This window comes from Balaenoptera physalus (assembly GCF_965194825.1).
Source record: "Balaenoptera physalus genome assembly, chromosome: 20".
NCBI lineage: Eukaryota > Metazoa > Chordata > Mammalia > Artiodactyla > Balaenopteridae > Balaenoptera > Balaenoptera physalus.
In genome coordinates, this window is record NC_138901.1 from 49189850 (window position 1) to 49208669 (window position 18820).

An 18820-nucleotide genomic window follows, 5' to 3' on the forward strand; every position below is an offset into this window, starting at 1 on the left:
CTCACATGGGCTGGCTCCCTGCGGGGTCCCTCGCCGCTCCGCAGCCAGCTCTGACTCAGCTCGCTGAGCTCCGGGATGGGCTGCACCTTGAGCCGCACGCTGTCCCCAGACTGCCGGATCATCTCCACAATCTCATCCCTGGACTTGCTCTCCACGTTGTGCCCATTAATCTCCACCAGACGATCACCTGGCACCAGCCCCAGGGCCAGGTCCTTGGTGCCCGCGCCGGGCTCAGCGAAGTGAACCACCCTCCGATAGACCTGACCCTCGGGGCCCCGATCCAGCATGGTTGTGCGTCGCAGGGAGAAGCCAAAGTCCCCCGTGGGCCGTCGCTGCAGTTCCAGTTCCCGGAGGGCAGGGGGTAGCGGGGGCACCACGGGGGGCAAGCGCAGGTCAGCCGGGAACCTTTTAGTCACCAGCTCAGGGGCTCGGGACCGAGGTCCTGGTCGAGGGATGCCTGGGCCGGGATGCTGCATCAGCTGTCCCTCTAGGGTCCTCACCTCCACCTGTGGAGACGGGGCGGCAGAGTGCTCTGAGGGGGTGGAGGTTTCTGAGGCGCTCTCATCCCGGCTGCGCTGGGAGAAGGAGAAGCGCTTGACAATCATCTGCGAGTTCTGCTTGGCCAGGGAGCCGAACTTGGCTGCCCGCTGCAGCACCGAGCCCCGTAAGCTGCCTTCCTCACCCTTGAGGTCATCGCTGGAGCTGGCTGTGCTCAGGTGGCCCGAGTCCAGGATGACACTGCCCCTGTTGCTGTCGGAGTCGATGTCAGTCAGGTGCAGGTCGGAGCCGCTGGCCACCTTGATGGGGATGGGGTTGGAGATTTCCAAGCGTGTCTTCGAGTCACGCTTGGAGGAGCGGTTCAGGTTGAAGAAGCCACGCCTCAGGCTCATCTCTTCCAGGCTCCGCAGCTCCGCTGCTGACATCCGCTCCTTCTTCTCCTTTTTCTCCTTCTTCTCCTTCCGCGTGCCATCCTTGTCCTTGTCTTTCTTCATTAGGTTAAACATGGTGGGGTGCTGTGTTTGGGGGTGGCACCCCCAGAGGATTACGGGTGCTCAGCACAGGGCCTTTGTGCCCCACCTTGCTGCTGCAAACAGAAACAGAGAGAAAGGTTATTCGAGCAGAGCCTCTTTCTGTCTCTCCAATCCCGACACGGCCAACTAATGAGCACAGCTTTCCCTCACTGAGTGCCAGTTATGTGCCAGGTGTTCTGTTTTAAACAGTACTGTCTCAATTAAGGTAATCCTCACAACACTGCTACGGGTAGGTCTGTCATTATCCCCATTTTACAAATACGGAAACGAGGTTTAGATCAGTTTATAAAAGCCCAGACTCCAAAGTCTGTCGTTTCCTGTAATCCCTGAAAGATCCAGGCTTAGGTGTGCATGGTGGTGGCATCTGGGAGATCTAACCTCCTGGTAGAGGATGCCATCAAGCCAATTTGGGACCTGACTTAAGATTCAAATGCAAGGAACTTCCCTGGTGGTCCAGTGGTTAAGAATCCACCTGCCAATGCAGGGGACACGGGTTCGAGCCCTGGTCTGGGAAGATCTCACATGCCGCGGAGCAACTAAGCCTGTGCGCCACAACGACTGAGCCTGCGCTCTAGAGCCCGCGAGCCACAACTACTGAAGCCCGCACGCCTAGAGGCCGTGCTCCACAACAAGAGAAGCCACCGCGCGAGGCGCAACAAAGGAGCCTGCCTGCCACAACTAAGACCAGGCGCAACCAAATAAGTAAATAAAAATATTAAAAAAAAAAAAAAAAGAGAAGCCACCGCAATGAGAAGCCCACGCACCACAACGAAGAGTAGCCCGCGCTCACCGCAACTAGAGAAGAAAAGCCCACGCAGCAACGAAGACCCAACACAGCCAAAATTAAATAAATAAATTTTTTTAAAAAATTAAAAAAAATAGAATCCACCTTCCAATGCAGGGGACACGGGTTCTGTCGGTGAACTAAGATCACACGTGCTGCAGGGCAACTAAGCCCGTGTGCCGCAACTACTGAGCCCACATGACACAACTAAGACCCAACACAGCCAAAAATAAAATAGATAGATAAATAAATATTAAAAAAAAAAAGATTCAAACACAAAGGAAAAAGGAAATGGACTCTGTGCACCATCACCTCCCCACAGCCAATGTCCATTAAGGCAACAGGCATCACATGCTACTGGGCTCTTTCCTAAACCTGCTATCCCTAGAGCAGCAGCCTTAGCCACTGCCTGACAGAAGATCTCAAAGAACCAACACTTATTTAATGACTGCCACTCGCCAGGCACTTTACACACACTATCTCATTTGAACCTCATAGCATCCCTGCAAGGTAGGTATCATTATCTCGACTTTACAAATGAGAAAACAGGGCTCAGAAAATTAAGTGTATGTTAGTTGTCACACAGCTAGTAGGCGGTGACCGCAGGATTCAACGGCAAATGTTGTTTTCTTTCTAGGGCCTGGGTGCCCAAAGTGAAGCAGGGAGGGAGGTAAGGGGAAGTTCCAGACTGAATAGAGGACAGACAGCTGCAAGGTGGGGGTGGGCGTGGGGTCTGCTGGATAAACAGGATCCTGAAAAACTCACATCCTTTTCCCCAGACCAACACCTAAATATAGCCTCAGGAAGAAAGTCGTGGCAGCCTGAGAGAAAACCCCAGCTCCAGGGCTTATGGCCTAGGGCGCCAACCTACTCCCACCCCTAGGCACACCCATCTGGGGACAGGATGGAGAAAAACCTGGTGGGGTGGAGTTGAGAGAGCCTTCCTTGTTCTAACCAGCAGGGAACAAGAAGGAGGCTGTACCACCTAATTAGAAATTAAATGTACATTTTTCTTTCTCCATGAAGGCCTCCCGCTCTGAGTTCTAGACACAAGACCTACAAGCTTACCCCTTGCAGCAGCGAGCTCTTGCCAAGCCCTGGAGAGGCCTTTCCTCTCTGTGTACCCCACTGCCACAACCAAGCAGGGCCTTCCAGGCCCCCCAATTCTACTGAGAAGGACCCCCAACCCAGGTACAATGCCTAGGAAGGCATCAAGGCCAGAAGCGCCCAAGGGCCCCGGGGTACTGGCTAACTGCTTTCCCCCTGCCCAGCACCCTGACTCATGTGGCCCCTGAGAGATCAGAGTATCCTTTCTAGAGCAGCGCTGTCCACAAGAAATATAATTCAAGTCATATATGGAATTGTAAATTTTCTAGCAGCCATATTAAAAAAGGTAAAAAGAAACGGTTAAAATTAACTTGAACACAATACTTTATTGGGCTTCCCTGGTGGCGCAGTGGTTAAGAATCCGCCTGCCAATGCAGGGGACACGGGTTCAAGCCCTGGTCCGGGAAGATCCCACATGCCGCGGAGCAACCAAGCCCGTGCGCCACAACTCCTGAGACTGTGCTCTAGAGCCCACGAGCCACAACTACTGAGCCCGTGTGCCTAGAGCCTGTGCTCCACAACAAGAGAAGCCACCACAATGAGAAGCCCGCGCACCGCAATGAAGAGTAGCCCCCTCTCGCCACAACTAGAAAAAGCCCGCGCGCAGCAACGGAGACCCCATACAGCCAAAAATATATAAATAAAATAAGTAAATTTATAAAAAAAGCAAAAACAAAAAAAAATATACTTTATTTAATGTAGCTATCTAAAATATTGTCATCTCAACATGTAACCTATGTAAAAAATATTGAGATATTTTACATTCTCTTTTCCGTATTAAGTCTTCAAAATCCAGGGCACATTTAACACTTAGAGCACATCTCAATTCAGACAAAACACATTTCAAGTATTCAACAGCCTTGTGCTTGCAGCTATTGGATTGGGCGGTGCAGTTCTAGAGAACTCTTGAGTTATAGAGCATATCCAAAGAGGTGGGAGATCTGGCCCAGTCACTGGCTCCCTGTGGACCTAGCAGGCACCCCTCTCCCCCTCTGACCTCCGTTCCTACCTGGTAAAACAAAGTTCCCTCTGAACTTTTTAGTTCTTAATGTTCCAAGCACAGTACCTGGGAGCGGGAAGACAGGAAATCTAGGGCCCAAGAAGTGCAAAGCCAGGGACAGCCTCGGCTAGCTGAGCCTGGACTGATTCAGGGTGAAGGAGTGCCCGGCAACAGGCATCTTCTCTTCAGGGCTCTACTTTAATATAGGGGGTCTCTCCCTCTCCTCCTGAACGCTGATGGGGGTATGGACAGACCTACCATATGCTAGGATGCAGGATCTTTGGTTGGTCACTGCTCACCTTACCTCTCACCCATCACTACCTGCACTCTCTTAAAAGGCTAGTTTAGAAGTTGGCTCCAGGGGGACATGTGAGGGAAATGAAGAAAGAAACCCACCTTGGGGACTTGGAGGGAACTAACCAATATCTCAGCCTCAGCCCAACCACAGAGAACCAAACCGCCTACAATGCTATCCCACCAAGACACCTTTTATGGTCTCCAATTCTCACTCTGCAATCCTTACCCAGTGCTGGCTCTTTGCTGGGGACTAGACATCTGAGCAGTATCAACGGAAAACAGCCCCCAGAATTCTAGAATCTTTGGGCTGTCTTGGCAAAAGCTTGTCCCTCACTGTCATTGCATCAGGCAGAAACCACAGACAGTCACAGCAGCAGCACAGGGGGATAGTGCTGGCAGGAAATGTTAGAAGATCTGGTATCTAGGCCTGGATCTGCCAACAAATCGCTAGGGGACCTTGAGCCTGTCACTTTGCTCAAGGTTGGACTAAATGATCTAGGTCTCTTCTAGCTATAAAATTCCAAATATTTCTCTTGTGGACATAGGTTATTTATTAACTTTCTGCCAAAGTCACCCCTCTCATCCCAACCCTGAGGCCTTTGGAGACTAGGTCCATTTCAGCCCTTCCCTCATCAGCCCTGTCCTGCCACTGTAATCTACACAGCTCACAAGGTACCCCTTCCCCACTGTTGTCCCTACCATTGCCAGGCCTGGCTGTGGCCTGGGTTCTCTCCTGTGCCACATGTCTAGAGCTACCTGCAAACTCCCCCTCCAGGGTCAGACCTGCAGTATAGCTGCAGCTGCTCCTATGCATCTCAGAGCCCAATTCGCCAGAGACCTGGGCTCTGTCAACTTCCTGTGGACCTTGGACTTTCCTGCATCTCCTGTCCTTAGGTCCAAAGTCTCCAGCAGCAATCACTACCTCCCCACTCCCATTCCAGGCTGCAGTTTCTACCTGCCTCTCCTTCGTCTCTTACCCACCCACCCACCCCCACTGAAGGTAACCTTACAGTTTTTCTGACCTCCTTCTCTGCCTTTCACCCCTCACCCTACTCCAGGAGGCCTTTCCTAACTTTAAGTGGAAGGAAGGTCTGTGTGTAAATTAGGGTATGTACCTAAATCATCTTGACCCTACTATCCCCCAAATCAAAGCAAAGTACCACTGAATCAGTCAACTCAGCTGCTTTATTACTTTAAGACAGAAAGCATTTTGAGGGCAAGGACCTTTCAATTCAAGTATTCAACTATCAATTCATCAACAGGAGAAACAATTTACATATTCATATCATGGAATACTACTCAGCAATAAAAAGGAAACTACTACTGATACACACAATAGGGATGAATCTCAAAAACATCTGTTAAGTGACTGTAAAAGAAGACTTTGACATACTGGTATGGTACTTTTTATATGAATTTCTAGTATAGGCAAAAGTAACCCATGGTGAAAAAAAATCAACAGTGGTTACCTCTGGGAAGTGGGAGTGGGGATTACCTGAGAAAGGGCATGAGGGAACTTTCTGGAGTAATGTTCATGTTACATATATTGATAAGGGTTTGGGTTGACAGATGTATACATTTTGTCAATTGTCATCAAATAGTGCACATAAGATTAGTGCATTTCATTGTATGAAATATTCACTCAGAAGAAAAGAACGGTAAACAAATATCGAACTCTAGTTAATGATATGTATGCTAACGTATTGGGGGCAACGTATATTGGTGTCTGCAATTTACTCTGAGATGCATCAAAAATATAAGATGCCTTGAGGGTTGGATCAAGGGATAAAGATGTGATAAACAAGGATAGTAAAGTGTTCACTGTAGAGTCTAGGAGATGGGGTGTTCACTGTAAAACTCTAACTTTTCTAAATGTTTGCAGAGCCTTGTGATAAAATGTTGGGAAAAGTATGTATTTATCAAGCACCTACTAAATGCAGGGGATATAAAGATAAATAAAACCCATGAAAGAGTTTAGGCTTCAGATGTCAGGTAACAAAGCTGAAAACAAATTCGGGTTAACAGCGATGCAATCTTGGGCAAGTCACTTAAGGCCTCTGTGCCTCTATTTTCCCATTTTTTTTTAATGGAAATAATAGTACCTACCACATAAGGCATGGGAATTAAATGAAATATGTATATATGCACTTCATATAATGCCTAGACCAGACTAAGTCCTCAAGAATGGAACCCAGTGGTAGCAAGGCACATTCATGCCATCTTAATGGGATGGTAGAGAGGATAATAAAGTACACAAATGACTATCAGCACACATATGACTAAAATAAGTCTAGACATACAATCTTAATGCTGGACAGAACCTTTGTATATGGAAAGTAAAGCCCAAAGAAGTGAAGGCAATCCAGTTAGCACACAGCCAGAGGCCAGAGGCTCGAGTCCAGAGGCCCCATATAACTACTGCCAAGATAAGGACAGGCAATTCATAGATGCAGAAATACAAATGGCCAACAAACACGAACAGGTATTCAGCCTGAGTAACAGTCACAGCTGTGTGAAATAAAACAGAGGTATACTGCGTTCACTTAGCAGTTTAGTAAAAACTACCACGCTAACATCAATCAATTAGAGGATGAGAAGCAGGGTGTCCCAATGTGTTGCTGGGAATATAAGTTGATAAAAGGAGGGCAAGTGTGTGGTATCTATGAAAATATTTAAAGGTACATATTCTTTGACAGGGCCATTCCATTTATAGGACATCTATAGATATATTCACACAATAAACATAGCTAATCTTTGCAGCACAATAAACATGGCTAATCTTTGCTATTTCATAATAGCAAAATTCTGTCTCTATAAATGTTCATCACTAGGGGAGTGGCTAAATTATAGAACTTAGCAGTTATTTAAAAGAATGAGGTAGGGCTTCCCTGGTGGCGCAGTGGTTGAGAATCTGCCTGCTAATGCAGGGGACACGGGTTCGAGCCCTGGTCTGGGAAGATCCCACATGCCGCGGAGCAACTGGGCCCGTGAACCACAACTGCTGAGCCTGCGCGTCTGGAGCCTGTGCTCCGCAACAGGAGAGGCCGCGATAGTGAGAGGCCCGCGTGCCGCGATGAAGAGTGGCCCCCACTTGCCGCAGCTAGAGAAAGCCCTAGCACAGAAACGAAGACCCAACATAGCAATCAATCAATCAATCAATAAATCTTTAAAAAAAAAAAAAAAAAAAAAGAATGAGGTAGATTTGTGTATACTGAGCTGGAAAGATTCTATACTGACCTGGAAAGATTCTATACTATATTGTTAAGTGAAAAAAGAAAGTTGCCAGATAGTATACAATTTTTACTAAAATTTTTTAAACTACATATATGTGTACATATATATACATGCACATTATGTATAATATTTGCATATGCATAGAAAAATGTATGCTCTGGGGAAGAGACAAGGATTTTGGAAGGGTCAAAGCAGACTTGTGTTTTGTCTACATTTTAAAATTTATTGACAGTGAGAATATTTAGCTGGTAGGGGTGTGTGTGTGTGTGTACACTTAAGCCTGGGGGCTTTAGATAGTGGGATTATGTATAATTTTTCTTCTACTTTTCTTCATGCCCTTTATTTCCCACAGAAAGAAAATTTATATAAAATTCTATTTATATAACATATAAGTATTAAACTATAAATACATAATATATAAAATATTCATAACAAGCTTTTAAAAAATAGTCTGGAAAGATCCATTACACAAATATATCAGTGATTTTTCTCTGTGGAATAGTGGCAAAGAGGGGTAACACTTCAGCTTTCTACTTCGTAGACTTGCTACAGATAAAACCTTTTTTTAGCATGTTACTTTTGTGATTTTAAAGATCAAAGAAGAAAAAAGGAAGGTGTGACAAAGTAATAAGCAATCCCTTTGGCATTAAAGCTGTAAACGGGTTTGCAACGGCAAGTTCAAAGCTGGCCACCTCATGCTTTGAAAATGTTTCAGTGACTTGGGGGACTTGGTTAAAATAGATCTTACTAGTGTCTTGTGGCTTTAAGTGGGGACAGATTTAAATGGGTCACCCTGCAGCTGGCAAAGTAGAAACCCCAGGAAGTGGAAACTATAACGTTAGAATCCCAAGACAAGGGCGCCCAGACTTGGCTGCTGTGGGTGTATACTTAAAACGGCCAGTCCTCCCACCCTCGACCACACTCATAAATAAATACAAAGGAAATACTTTCCCAAGAGAGCCGGCCTCTCTCCCTTGGCCTCTGACCTCCCTGAGCGGCCGTTTCCTACCGCCCCGAGGCCTTGATGGGGCGCCCGCCCGGACCGAGGAATTGCACGAGTGGCCCAGGGGGGCTCGCCCGGCCCGGGAAGCGCAGGGTGACACCTGTCGCCGCCGCCGTGGAGCTTCTTGCCGGCGGTCCTGCTGAGCCCCGCCGCGGCCCATGACTCACCGCCAGGTCACATGGAGCTTCTCTGGCTCCAGGTGTGCTCACTCACTCCGTCTGCACGCTTCTCACATGACATCAGCCGGCCCGGCCGCCCGGCCGCCGGCTCCCTGCCCTGCCCGCCGCAGCGCTGGGAACCCTCGGCCCTCGGCACCTCCAGGCAGCCGGGCCGGCGCAGACACAGCCCCGCGGCGCCTCCGCTGCGATACCGTCTCCCCTGGAACGCAACAATCCCGCAGGCCCCGGGAGAAACGAGAGCGGGAGACGTGCCAGCAGCCCGGCCAGGTCCCCGGCGGCTCTTCCAGATGCACCTCCTTGGCCCCCCGCGGGGCCTGCCACAGCCCGCTGGGCGCTTAGCTCAGCTAACACCCCAACACCCCACCTCCTGTGTGACCTTGAGCAAGTCCCGTCCTCTCTCTAGACCTCAGCTATTTCAACTCTAAAATCTCCATGGTCCTGAGACTTCAGACTTGGCCTTCGCTGAAGAGGTATTCTGCTCAACCACAAACTTGAGGTTCTAATCCCGCTCTCCCTCTGATTTGCTGTGTGACCTACAGCCCATTATCCAACATCTCTGAATACTAGAGAATAACAAAAATAATTCCTTGTAAGTGACTATAAAGTACCTGGCTTCGAGAAAGGGCCCTGGGCCCTGTAAAATCGTCAGTCCACAATTTAAACTGCTGCCTGACTGTAAACTATTTGAAATGTCAAGGGAATGTGGATAATTTACAAGTCACACAATTCCTACCTCAAGAGAAAGGGCAGGAAAGTGAGGGGCGGAGGGTGCGGGGGTTTCCAAGTCTGCTCCCCACCCTTGCCAATCCAGTTCCCACTACTGCACCACCCCACCCTCTAATTCAGGCTGCCTCAGAAAATGGTAATGGGGGGTGAGGTGCAGTGAGAAGATCTTAAAGAACCCCGGAGCCTGACCCAAAGCAGAACTTAAAAGCTCCATCAAGCCCCCAACCCAAGTCCTGGGGAAACCTGTTATCATAGCACAGGGTGGGCTGGGCCCTCCCAACCCCTCAAACCTTTAAACTGTATCAGGCCAGAGCCCCTCAGCTTCACCCACCACACCCAGGAGAGGCCTAGGACAAGGCCTGGGGCTCAGGGCCACCAACAGGACCCTGCTCACGTGGATGCTCTGGCTCCAGTCTGTGGTATCCACTCCAGGTGAGGGAGGTCTGGCTGGGGACAGACCTCTGGTTGAGAAGGAGTAAGAACAGCCCTGCTGCCCTGGAGACCTGTGACACAGCAAGTCTGGATCAAGCCTTCCTGAGTTCCAACAACTCCCTGCTCCACCCAAGAGGGTGGATTCTCCCTTTCACACAAGCCCCACTTCTGCCCCTCCCAGTCCACCTTCAGGTACCTGCCACTGGGGGACCCTGGAGTTTTCAGGCCCAGCTTCTGAAGACACATGCACCCCTCAATGAGCAGCCTCAAGCTAGGCCAGTGAAGCGGGCTCCAGGCAACAGGCTGGCTGTCCAGACTGCCAGGCAGTGAGGTTGAGGGACCAGGCAGGAGTCAGGAAGGGCACAATCCACCTGAAGGTTTCTGAGGAGAGCCTGGATCATGAGAGGAAGCCCTCGGGCACACACCCTGGCACCTGAGCCAGGCCAGGAGACAGGAGTAAACAAACTAGATATTCAGAGCTGCCAGGTGCCAGGTCATCAACTGCTCAAAGCTCAAAGCTCCCACAGGAAGTGACCATCAGCATTCTACCCCTTCCTCACCCACCCTCCACTCCCACCTGTGACACTTCTCATTCCCCTAACCCCCCAACACAATAGATTCCCCCATCATCTTCCTGGAATTGAGGCCCCATCTCCAATGTTCCCAACCCCAAATGTACAAGCACACCTCCACCCGAAGTTATATATAACCAGTCATGTCCAGCAACCAGGAGGATGTTTCCTGGAAAGTCCTCATCACAAAAGGACAGAGGGGAAGCTGGGGAGGTGGCAGGCCACTGACAAAGAGCCAATGAGGTCTGTCCGGAAACCAGAGACCTCAAGAGAGCAACTTTCAATATCTCCAACTAGAAAGTAGCCCCTGAGTTAATAGGGTGGGGAACATGAGGCAAGGCCAACTCCATTGCCATGACAACAGGATACCAACCTGCCCAAGAAAAGGGCTCCAGACCTGGTAAGCACATGGAAAGGCAGCTTGAACCTCTAGGTTCAATGTCTTGCTAAGGTGTTCTTGCTCTTAATCACCTGGACAACCTTCCGTCCCTTCCAGCATGGCCGCAGTGCATACACACTCGGCACCGTTCGCTCTTCATAGGGGAATTTACTAGGCCTCCTCAGCCACAGACATGCTAGGCACTCCAAAAGACAAAACGAACCTACATAAATCATTGGCAAGGTGAAGAGGGGAGGGAATCCAATTCCATAATTTGGGGGGACCATCTGAGGGCAGGAAGGCCCTAGGCAGGAAAGCTCTTCCCAGGAAGCACCATCGCAGGCCTCCCTACACAAACACAAACCATAAGGACACTGCCAAACACATGCCCCATTAGCCAAGGGACCAGGCAAAAGGAGTACCGCTTAAAAAACGAACTGGCAGCCTCCCCCATCCTCACCCTCCCCGTCAGCTCATTCTGGCCGGCAGCCTTTCCAACTAATCAGCAGGACACACGTGCCTTGCAACAGGGTGACACCCCCATCCCCCACTGCACCCCTACCCCTAAACAAAGCTCCAGTGTGTGGTGTGTCCCTGCAGGCCTTATCTCAGCGAGGAACAGGACCCACTCCTCACCAGGCTTGGTACCAGCGGCACCCCCAACAAGGGGGTGGGGGGCAGCGAACCTTACCATCTCCCCTTCCCATTGGCGAAGCAACTGGCATGACAGGTTCGCAGGGCGGGGCATGAGGGCAGTCTCTCCCAGAGGCCTGGGGCAGGCAGTCCAACCTTCCCACACGCACCCCACCCCTTGGCAGGGAGAGGTGAGGTGAGCAGCCATTCGCAGGGGACAGCTGGCACGCCCTAATCCCCAAAGCCTATCGTTCACCCACCCGCCCCCGTCTTCTGTCCCAAGGGTAGGGGGCCCAGGGAAGCAGGGTCTCCATTGTTTTGCCAGCTGTCTGGCAGCTGCTCCTTTGAGAGGAGTCCGGTGTCGGCCTGGCAGTGAAAGGGTGAAGGCCGCTGGGAGGGATAAAGGGCTCGGTGGAGGTGCTCGCCTTCCCCGCTGCCTTCCTCAGAGCCTCGGTCCGTCAGTCTGTCTGGGGGGCCTGGGCCTGGCCTCGAGAAGCCCCCTACCCCCCGGGCTGCAGCCTCCACTCCGCAGCTCGGGGCCACCTGGGCTCCCCCGAGCCCCGAACCGCCCCCCCCCAAAACTGGCCACTCTGTCCGGCCTCCCCGCGCCCCTCGAGATGGCAAAAGGGGCCGGAGCTCGCCCTCCCGCCCCCCTCCCGGTCGGCCCCGCGTCCCCGGTGCCGAGCTGCGCGGCACGGCTAGGGACCGGAGCCGGGAGTCCGGGCCGCCGCTTCCAGGGGACAGGGGAGGAGGAGGAGCCGGCGGGCCCCGCCGCCCGCCCGCCTTCCCGGCCCGAGCCCGCCCCGCCGCCCCCCCACCCCCACCCCGGGCCCGGCCCGCTAACGAGCGGCCACCCCCGCCGCCCCGCACTCACCGGCCGCCGGAGCCCGCCCGGCAGGCAGCAGGAGCGGAGAAGCAGCATCCAGCGGCCCCGGCCCGGTCCGGGCAGGAGCGCAGCACGGCGCAGCGCAGCGCCGCCCCCCGCGGCCGCACGAGCCGAGCCGAAAGGGAGCTCCCTGCTGGCGGCTCCGGGGATAAACGGCCGGCCTTCCTGGCAGCGCCTGGGCGCGCCTCCAGAGCGGGCCAGGCGGGCACCGGGAGCTGCCCTGGAGGCCTTGGTCCGGGTCCGAGAGGCCCTGCCTGGAGGTCCTGTCTGCACTGGGCACTGGGGGCTGCTGAGCGTGCGCAGGGCAGGCCCCGGGGTCATGCTGAATGTATAGAACAGGCTCTGTCCGCGGCAGGCACTGGTGGACTCTGCTGGCTGTGTCCAACAGGGTGCTGCCCAGGGCAGTGCTGTCCAGAGAGGACAACTGAGCCTCGCGGGCCACATCTTCCCAGGGTGGCTCTGCAGAGACAGACATAGGGTGCTGCTGGAGGATGCCAGATGGCCTAGTCCAAAGCAGGCACTGCCAGCCATGCCCAAGGTGGCACTGGAAGAATGTACTCCCCAAGGTGGGCACAGCCTCCTGGTGGCTTGGCCTGAGAGAGCCCTGCCTCAGGTGGAGCTGCCTAAGGGATGAGCCAAGGCCCAGGAGTCATACCCATAAGTGGCACTCACTCCCCAAAGGAGTCCAGCAATGCCAAGAATAAGAGCTTTCAGAAGCTCTTTGGAATGAGATCTGCCCCTGGGTCCTCATGTCCTATCAATATCGGGTGAGCTGCTCTACCCATTGAGAAGGAATTTTAGACTTTCTGGAAGAGGCCAGAGACATTTAGAGACCAGACCTCCAAGATAGGTGCTATGCCTTGAGCTGAGAGAGAGAGGTGGGCATTTCTACGGGCAGTGTCCATACTGAAGGGAGGTACCCCAGAACGTGGAAGAAACTGAGTGGGGTGGTGCAGGAAAAAGGGTGTAGCAGACAAGGGCAGCTGCCTCCATAAACAGCCCAACCAGGAACTTCTGGTAGGGGTGGCCCAACCTGACAGACCAGGGAAGGTTCAAGCAAGGGGGCTCAGGAGCTAAGAGCTGAGTAAGAACTGAGAGAGCCTGAGGAATAGACCAAACCCAGAATGTGCATTTTGGATAAAGGAATAGCATGTAACCCAAACTCAATGCAACACACTTTTACTGAGATCCTGCTAAGTGCCAAGTGCAGCACACTCTGAGGGACATAGAGCTATCAGACCTGGAGCCTCTCTCCAGGGAATTCACATGGTGAGGGCGGGGTCTGGTAGTGAACTTTGACTGCAGTGGGACTCACCACGCTGTCATCCCTTGGATGATGAGATGACGCTATAGTGGATGGCTTATTTGGCTGGAGGAATGAAAGAAAGCTGCTCTGAGGACATGACATTTGAGCGGAACCTTGGAAGCTAAGTAGGACAATGACGATCACTATTGCTTTCTGAGCAGCTACTGTGTGCTAGACACTGTCTCTATTCCTCACAACAAACGTATGAGGGAGCCATTTTTTTTAAAGATTTTTTTGATGGGACCATTTTTAAAGCCTTTATTGAATTTGTTACAATATTGCTTCTGTTTTATATTTTTTGGTTTTTTGGCCACGAGGCATGTAGGATCTTAGCCCCCTGACCATGGATCAAACCCACACCCCTGCATTGGAAAGCGAAGTCTTAACCATTGGACCACCACTGAAGTCCCCGAGGGAGACATAATTTTTATAGATAGGGATTGAGTGCATGGACTCGGGAGCCAGGTTGCCTGGGTTCAAATTCCAGCTCGGTCAAGTCTAGCTGTGTTACTCTGGGTGACTTACAAAACCTCTCTGTGCCTCAGTTTCTTTATCTGAAAAAGTGGGCTAATAATGCCTGCCTCAAAGTTTATTTTGAAAATCAAATGAGTTTAGTGTTTTCAACAAATGTTGCTGGAACAGCTGGACATCCACAGGCAAAAAGAGAGAGTCTAAACACAGACCTTACACCCTTCACAAAAATTAAAATGACTCATAGACCTAAATGTAAAAGACAAATACACAAAACTGCTAGACGATACCATAGGAGGAAACCTAGATGACCTTGGCTACAGCAATGATTTTTTGCATACAACACCAAGGACATTTATGAAAGAAAGAACTGGTAAGCTGGACTTCATTAAAATTAAAAACTTCTGCTCCGTAAAAGACAATGTCAAGAGAACGAGACGACAGGCCACAGACTGGGAGAAAATATTTGCAAAAGACACGTCTAATAAAGAACTGTTATCCAAAATAAACAAAGAACACTTAAAACGCATCAATAAGAAAACAAACAATCTGATTTAAAAATGGGCCAAAGACCTGAACAGTCACTTCACCAAAGAAGATATACAGATGGCAAATAAGCATTTGAAAAAATACTCTACATCACGTGTCATAGAGAATTGCAAATTAAAACAGTGAGGTACTATTACACACCTAATAGAAAGGCCAAACTCCAGAACACTGACAACACCAAATGCTGGTGGGAATGTGGGGCAACAGGAACGCTCATTCGTTGCTGGTGGGAACGCACAATGGCACAGCCACTGTGGAAGACAGTTTGGCAGTTTGGGGTTTTTCTTTTAACTTTATTTACTTATTTTTTATACAGCAGGTTCTTATTAGTTATCTGTGTTATACATATTAGTGTGTACATGTCAATCCCAATCTCCCAGTTCATCCCACCGCCACCTCCCCCACCCCCGCTTTCCCCCCTTGGTGTCCATACGTTTGTTCTCTACATCTGTGTCTCACTCTCTGCCCTGCAAACCGGTTCATCTGTACCATTTTTCTAGATTCCACATACATGCGTTAATATACGATATTTGTTTTTCTCTTTCTGACTTACTTCACTCTGTATGACAGTCTCTAGGACCATCCACATCTCTACAAATGACCCAATATCGTTCCTTTTTAAGGCTGAGTAATATTCCGTTGTATATATGTACCACAACTTCTTTATCCATTCGTCTGCCGATGGGCATTTAGGTTGCTTCCATGTCCTGGCTATTGTAAATAGTGCTGCAATGAACATTGGGGTGCATGTGTCTTTTTGAATTATGGTTTTCTCTGGGTATATGCCCAGTAGTGGGATTGCTGGGTCATATGGTAGTTCTATTTCTAGTTTTTTAAGGAACCTCCATACTGTTTTCCATAGTGGCTGTATCAATTTACATTCCCACCAACAGTGCAAGAAGGGTTCCCTTTTCTCCACACCCTCTCCAGCATTTGTTGTTTGTAGATTTTCTGATGATGCAGTTTGGCAGTTTCTTATACAACTAAACACACTCTTCCCATATGACCCAGAAATTGTTCTCCTTGTTCTTTACCCAATGGGGTTGAAAACTTATATCCATACAAAAACCTGCACACGGATATAACAGCTTTATTTATAATTGCTAAAACTTATAAGCAACCAAGATGTCCTTCAGTAGCTGAATGGTTAAACTGTGGTACATCCAGACAATGGATTATTATTCAGAAACCAGCTATCAAGCCATGAAAAGACATGGAGGAAACAAATGCTTATTACTAACTGGAAGAAATCAATCTGACAAGGCTATATGATTCCAACTCTGTGACATCCTGGAAAAGGTAAAACTATGGAGACAATAAAAAGATCAGCTGTTGTCAGGATTGGGCTAAGGGAAGGATGAATAGGTGGAGCACAGAGGATTTTTAGGGCAATGAAACTACTCTGTATGATACTACAATGATGGATGCATGTCGTTATACATTTATCTAAAACCACAGAACGTACAACACCAAGAGTGAACCCTAATGTAAACTGCAGACTTTGGGTGATGATGATATGTCAATGTAGGTTCATCAGGTGTAACAAATACACCACTTTGGTGTGGGATGTTCATAGTGGGGAAGGCTGGTGGTGGGGAGGGTGAAGAGGGTATGTGGAAACTCTGTACTTTTAGCTCAGTTTTGCTATGAACCTAATATTGCTTTAAAAAATAAAGTTTATTAACTTTTTAACAATTCAATGAGTTAATATGTAAAAAGAACAGTTCCCAGCATACAGTAAGCATTCTATAACTGTTAGCTTTGTTTTCATAACTTTCCCAACTCACAGCTATGGAAACACAGCCTGCAAGGGGCAGAGTGAGGATTCAAACTGAGGTCCCCAAGACTCAAAGCCCATGTTCTTTCCCCTGTACCATGGCAATGAATGAATAGACATATTAACATCTGTGTTATTTATGTGCGTCCACATCAGGGCACTCGGGGTAGCACACGGTGTTCCTAAGAGCTCCTCTAGCCTGAACCAGGAACTAATTTCAGAAACCCGGCAAGAATGAAACACCAGAGCAACGTCCACAGTGACTCTGGCTCATGGTCACTTGTTTTTTAATCTTTTCCTTCTCAAAGGTCAGAATAATCCCTGCCCTGGCTCTAAGTAAAAGTAAAAGTAAAGCCCCATCCACCCCTCAAAGAAAAACGTCACAGCAGTGTCCACATAAAATAGCCCAGATGACCACGGAAACGCCAGTTTTTCCAGAAAATTCCTAAGCTCCTAAAGCAATCTGACTCGAGTCGAGAAGCCCCTAAGGGAGAAACCTGGTAATAATAAATATCCCTTACAGCAACTGAGCCTTCACTATGGGTCAGCGTTAAGCTAACCCCTTGGCCGGCATTGTCCCATTTAGTCCTCATCCTCACCCTAGTAGGGAGGTGATGTTCTTTTTTTTTTTTAAATAAATTTATTTATTTATTTATTTATTTTTGGCTGTGTTGGGCCTTCGTTTCTGTGCGAGGGCTTTCTCCAGTTGCGGCGAGCTGGGGCCACTCTTCATCGCGGTGCACGGGCCTCTCACTGTCGCGGCCTCTCCCGTTGCGGAGCACAGGCTCCAGACGCGCAGGCTCAGTAGTTGTGGCTCACGGGCTTAGTTGCTCCGCGGCATGTGGGATCTTCCCAGACCAGGGCTTGAACCCGTGTCCCCTGCATTGGCAGGCAGATTCTCAACCACTGCACCACCAGGGAAGCCCGGGAGGTGATGTTCTTATCCCCATTTTGCAGATTAGAAACCAGGCTGAGGAAGATGAAATAATTTGCCCAAGGCCACACGGCTAACAAATAGCAGAGCCCGGAATGCTTGCTCTGAGTCCCTCTGCTGGGCTGTGTCCTGGGCAGAGTGGAAAGAGCATGGGCTTTGGGGCCACACGACTTGAGAGGACACGTGGTCTAGCAGCTGCTGGCAAGTTCCTTAGCCTCTCTAAGCCTCAATTGCCCCATCTATAAAATGGGGATAATAATAGTGCCTACCTCATAAGAGTGTGAGAGGATAAAACAAGCAAATTCATTTAAAGCAATTAGCCTAGTACTTGACTGGTAGTAAGTGGTTAATAAATGTTAGCCCTTATTAATCTCTCTGACTCTCCTTATCTGTAAAATGGAGGCTGATAATAATGTGTAAGTCATAGAGTTATTGTGAGGCTTAGAAGTAATGGCACAGGTAAAGCTTGATGATACTCGTCACACAGTAAGCTACCACAATATGACACTCCAGAAAGGATCTCAAATAAGCAAGCCAGTTTTTTGTAAAGCCCACGGAATTGCATATCTGTGTGATAGCAAGTGATGTTCAGGTGACAAGAGCACATGTTGAATATTGTTCCTCAAAATGCATTAGCCGAAGATCCTTTATTTCTTTACATAGACACTTGCAGTGTGGGTGCAGTGTGGGTGCAAGTTTCCCTCTCTAGGAAACTTGAAGCTAAATTCTTCAAAGAGAGTACCTGCCGAGTATCAGCCCAAAAAAAGGAGCATGTCTCTGAAATGACATAAAAAAGTTTAACTTGGGAAAGTTCAAACAGAGACAAAATAAACGAAATAATATAACAAACCCCTGAGTACGCATCACACAGCTTCAATCAACTCCTGGAAAACTTGTTTCAACTATACTCCCTCCTATAACTGTAACTTTAAAACAAATCCCAGATATCATATCACTTCATCTGAAAACATTTTGGTGTGTATGTCTAAAAGATAAGGATTATTTTTTAAACAACACCACATACCATTGTCACACCTGAAGTTTTTTAATAATAATTCCCTAATATCATCAAATCATAAATGTTCAAATTTCCAATTATCTCCATAAAGTTTTTTTTTTAATTGTTTGTTTGTTTGAATCAAGATTCACATGTTGCAGTTAGTTGACTTTTTTTTTTTACAATTCATTTAATGGCAACTGGTAATCATCAAATTAGCAAGGGTTATCTTCAAAAGTTATTACAATAGTTGTGCTATAATTTCTCGAGGTTGATCAGATACCTAGAGTCACAGACATTTCCCACATAAGATGCATTATATAAATCAGGCTTGATTTATCACCAGCATTTATAAAACCAGACCTAGGGAAAGAACTAGGTCTGGGGACACATGCATGGTCTTAGTGTAGCAAATTCTTAGCCTGCTCTGATTATTATAAAATCAGAATAGCAAGAATATTTGCAGGATGTGACTTTTAAGTATCTTTTAACCTACAGGTTTCTCTTCTATCTCTTCCTTTTT

The 18820-nt window shown here is 48.9% G+C and overlaps 1 protein-coding gene across 22 annotated transcripts in view; it reads right to left on the reverse strand.

The window, feature by feature from the left end:
• MYO18A (myosin XVIIIA) overlaps nucleotides 1-12388 on the reverse strand; it is a 96494-nt gene extending 84106 nt beyond the window's left edge. For 17 of the 22 annotated variants that reach the window (XM_082442752.1, XM_082442755.1, XM_082442750.1 and 14 more), the window contains exons 1-2: nucleotides 12252-12388; nucleotides 6-1084 (exon numbers count right to left, since the gene is read on the reverse strand). In XM_082442752.1, coding sequence (XP_082298878.1) covers nucleotides 6-1004 — 999 coding nt within the window. In that variant the 5' untranslated portion in view covers nucleotides 1005-1084; nucleotides 12252-12388. The remainder of the gene's footprint in view (nucleotides 1-5; nucleotides 1085-12251) is intronic. The other 5 variants (XM_082442760.1, XM_082442758.1, XM_082442759.1 and 2 more) reach the window with 2 other exon arrangements.
• Nucleotides 12389-18820: the final 6432 nt, after the last annotated feature.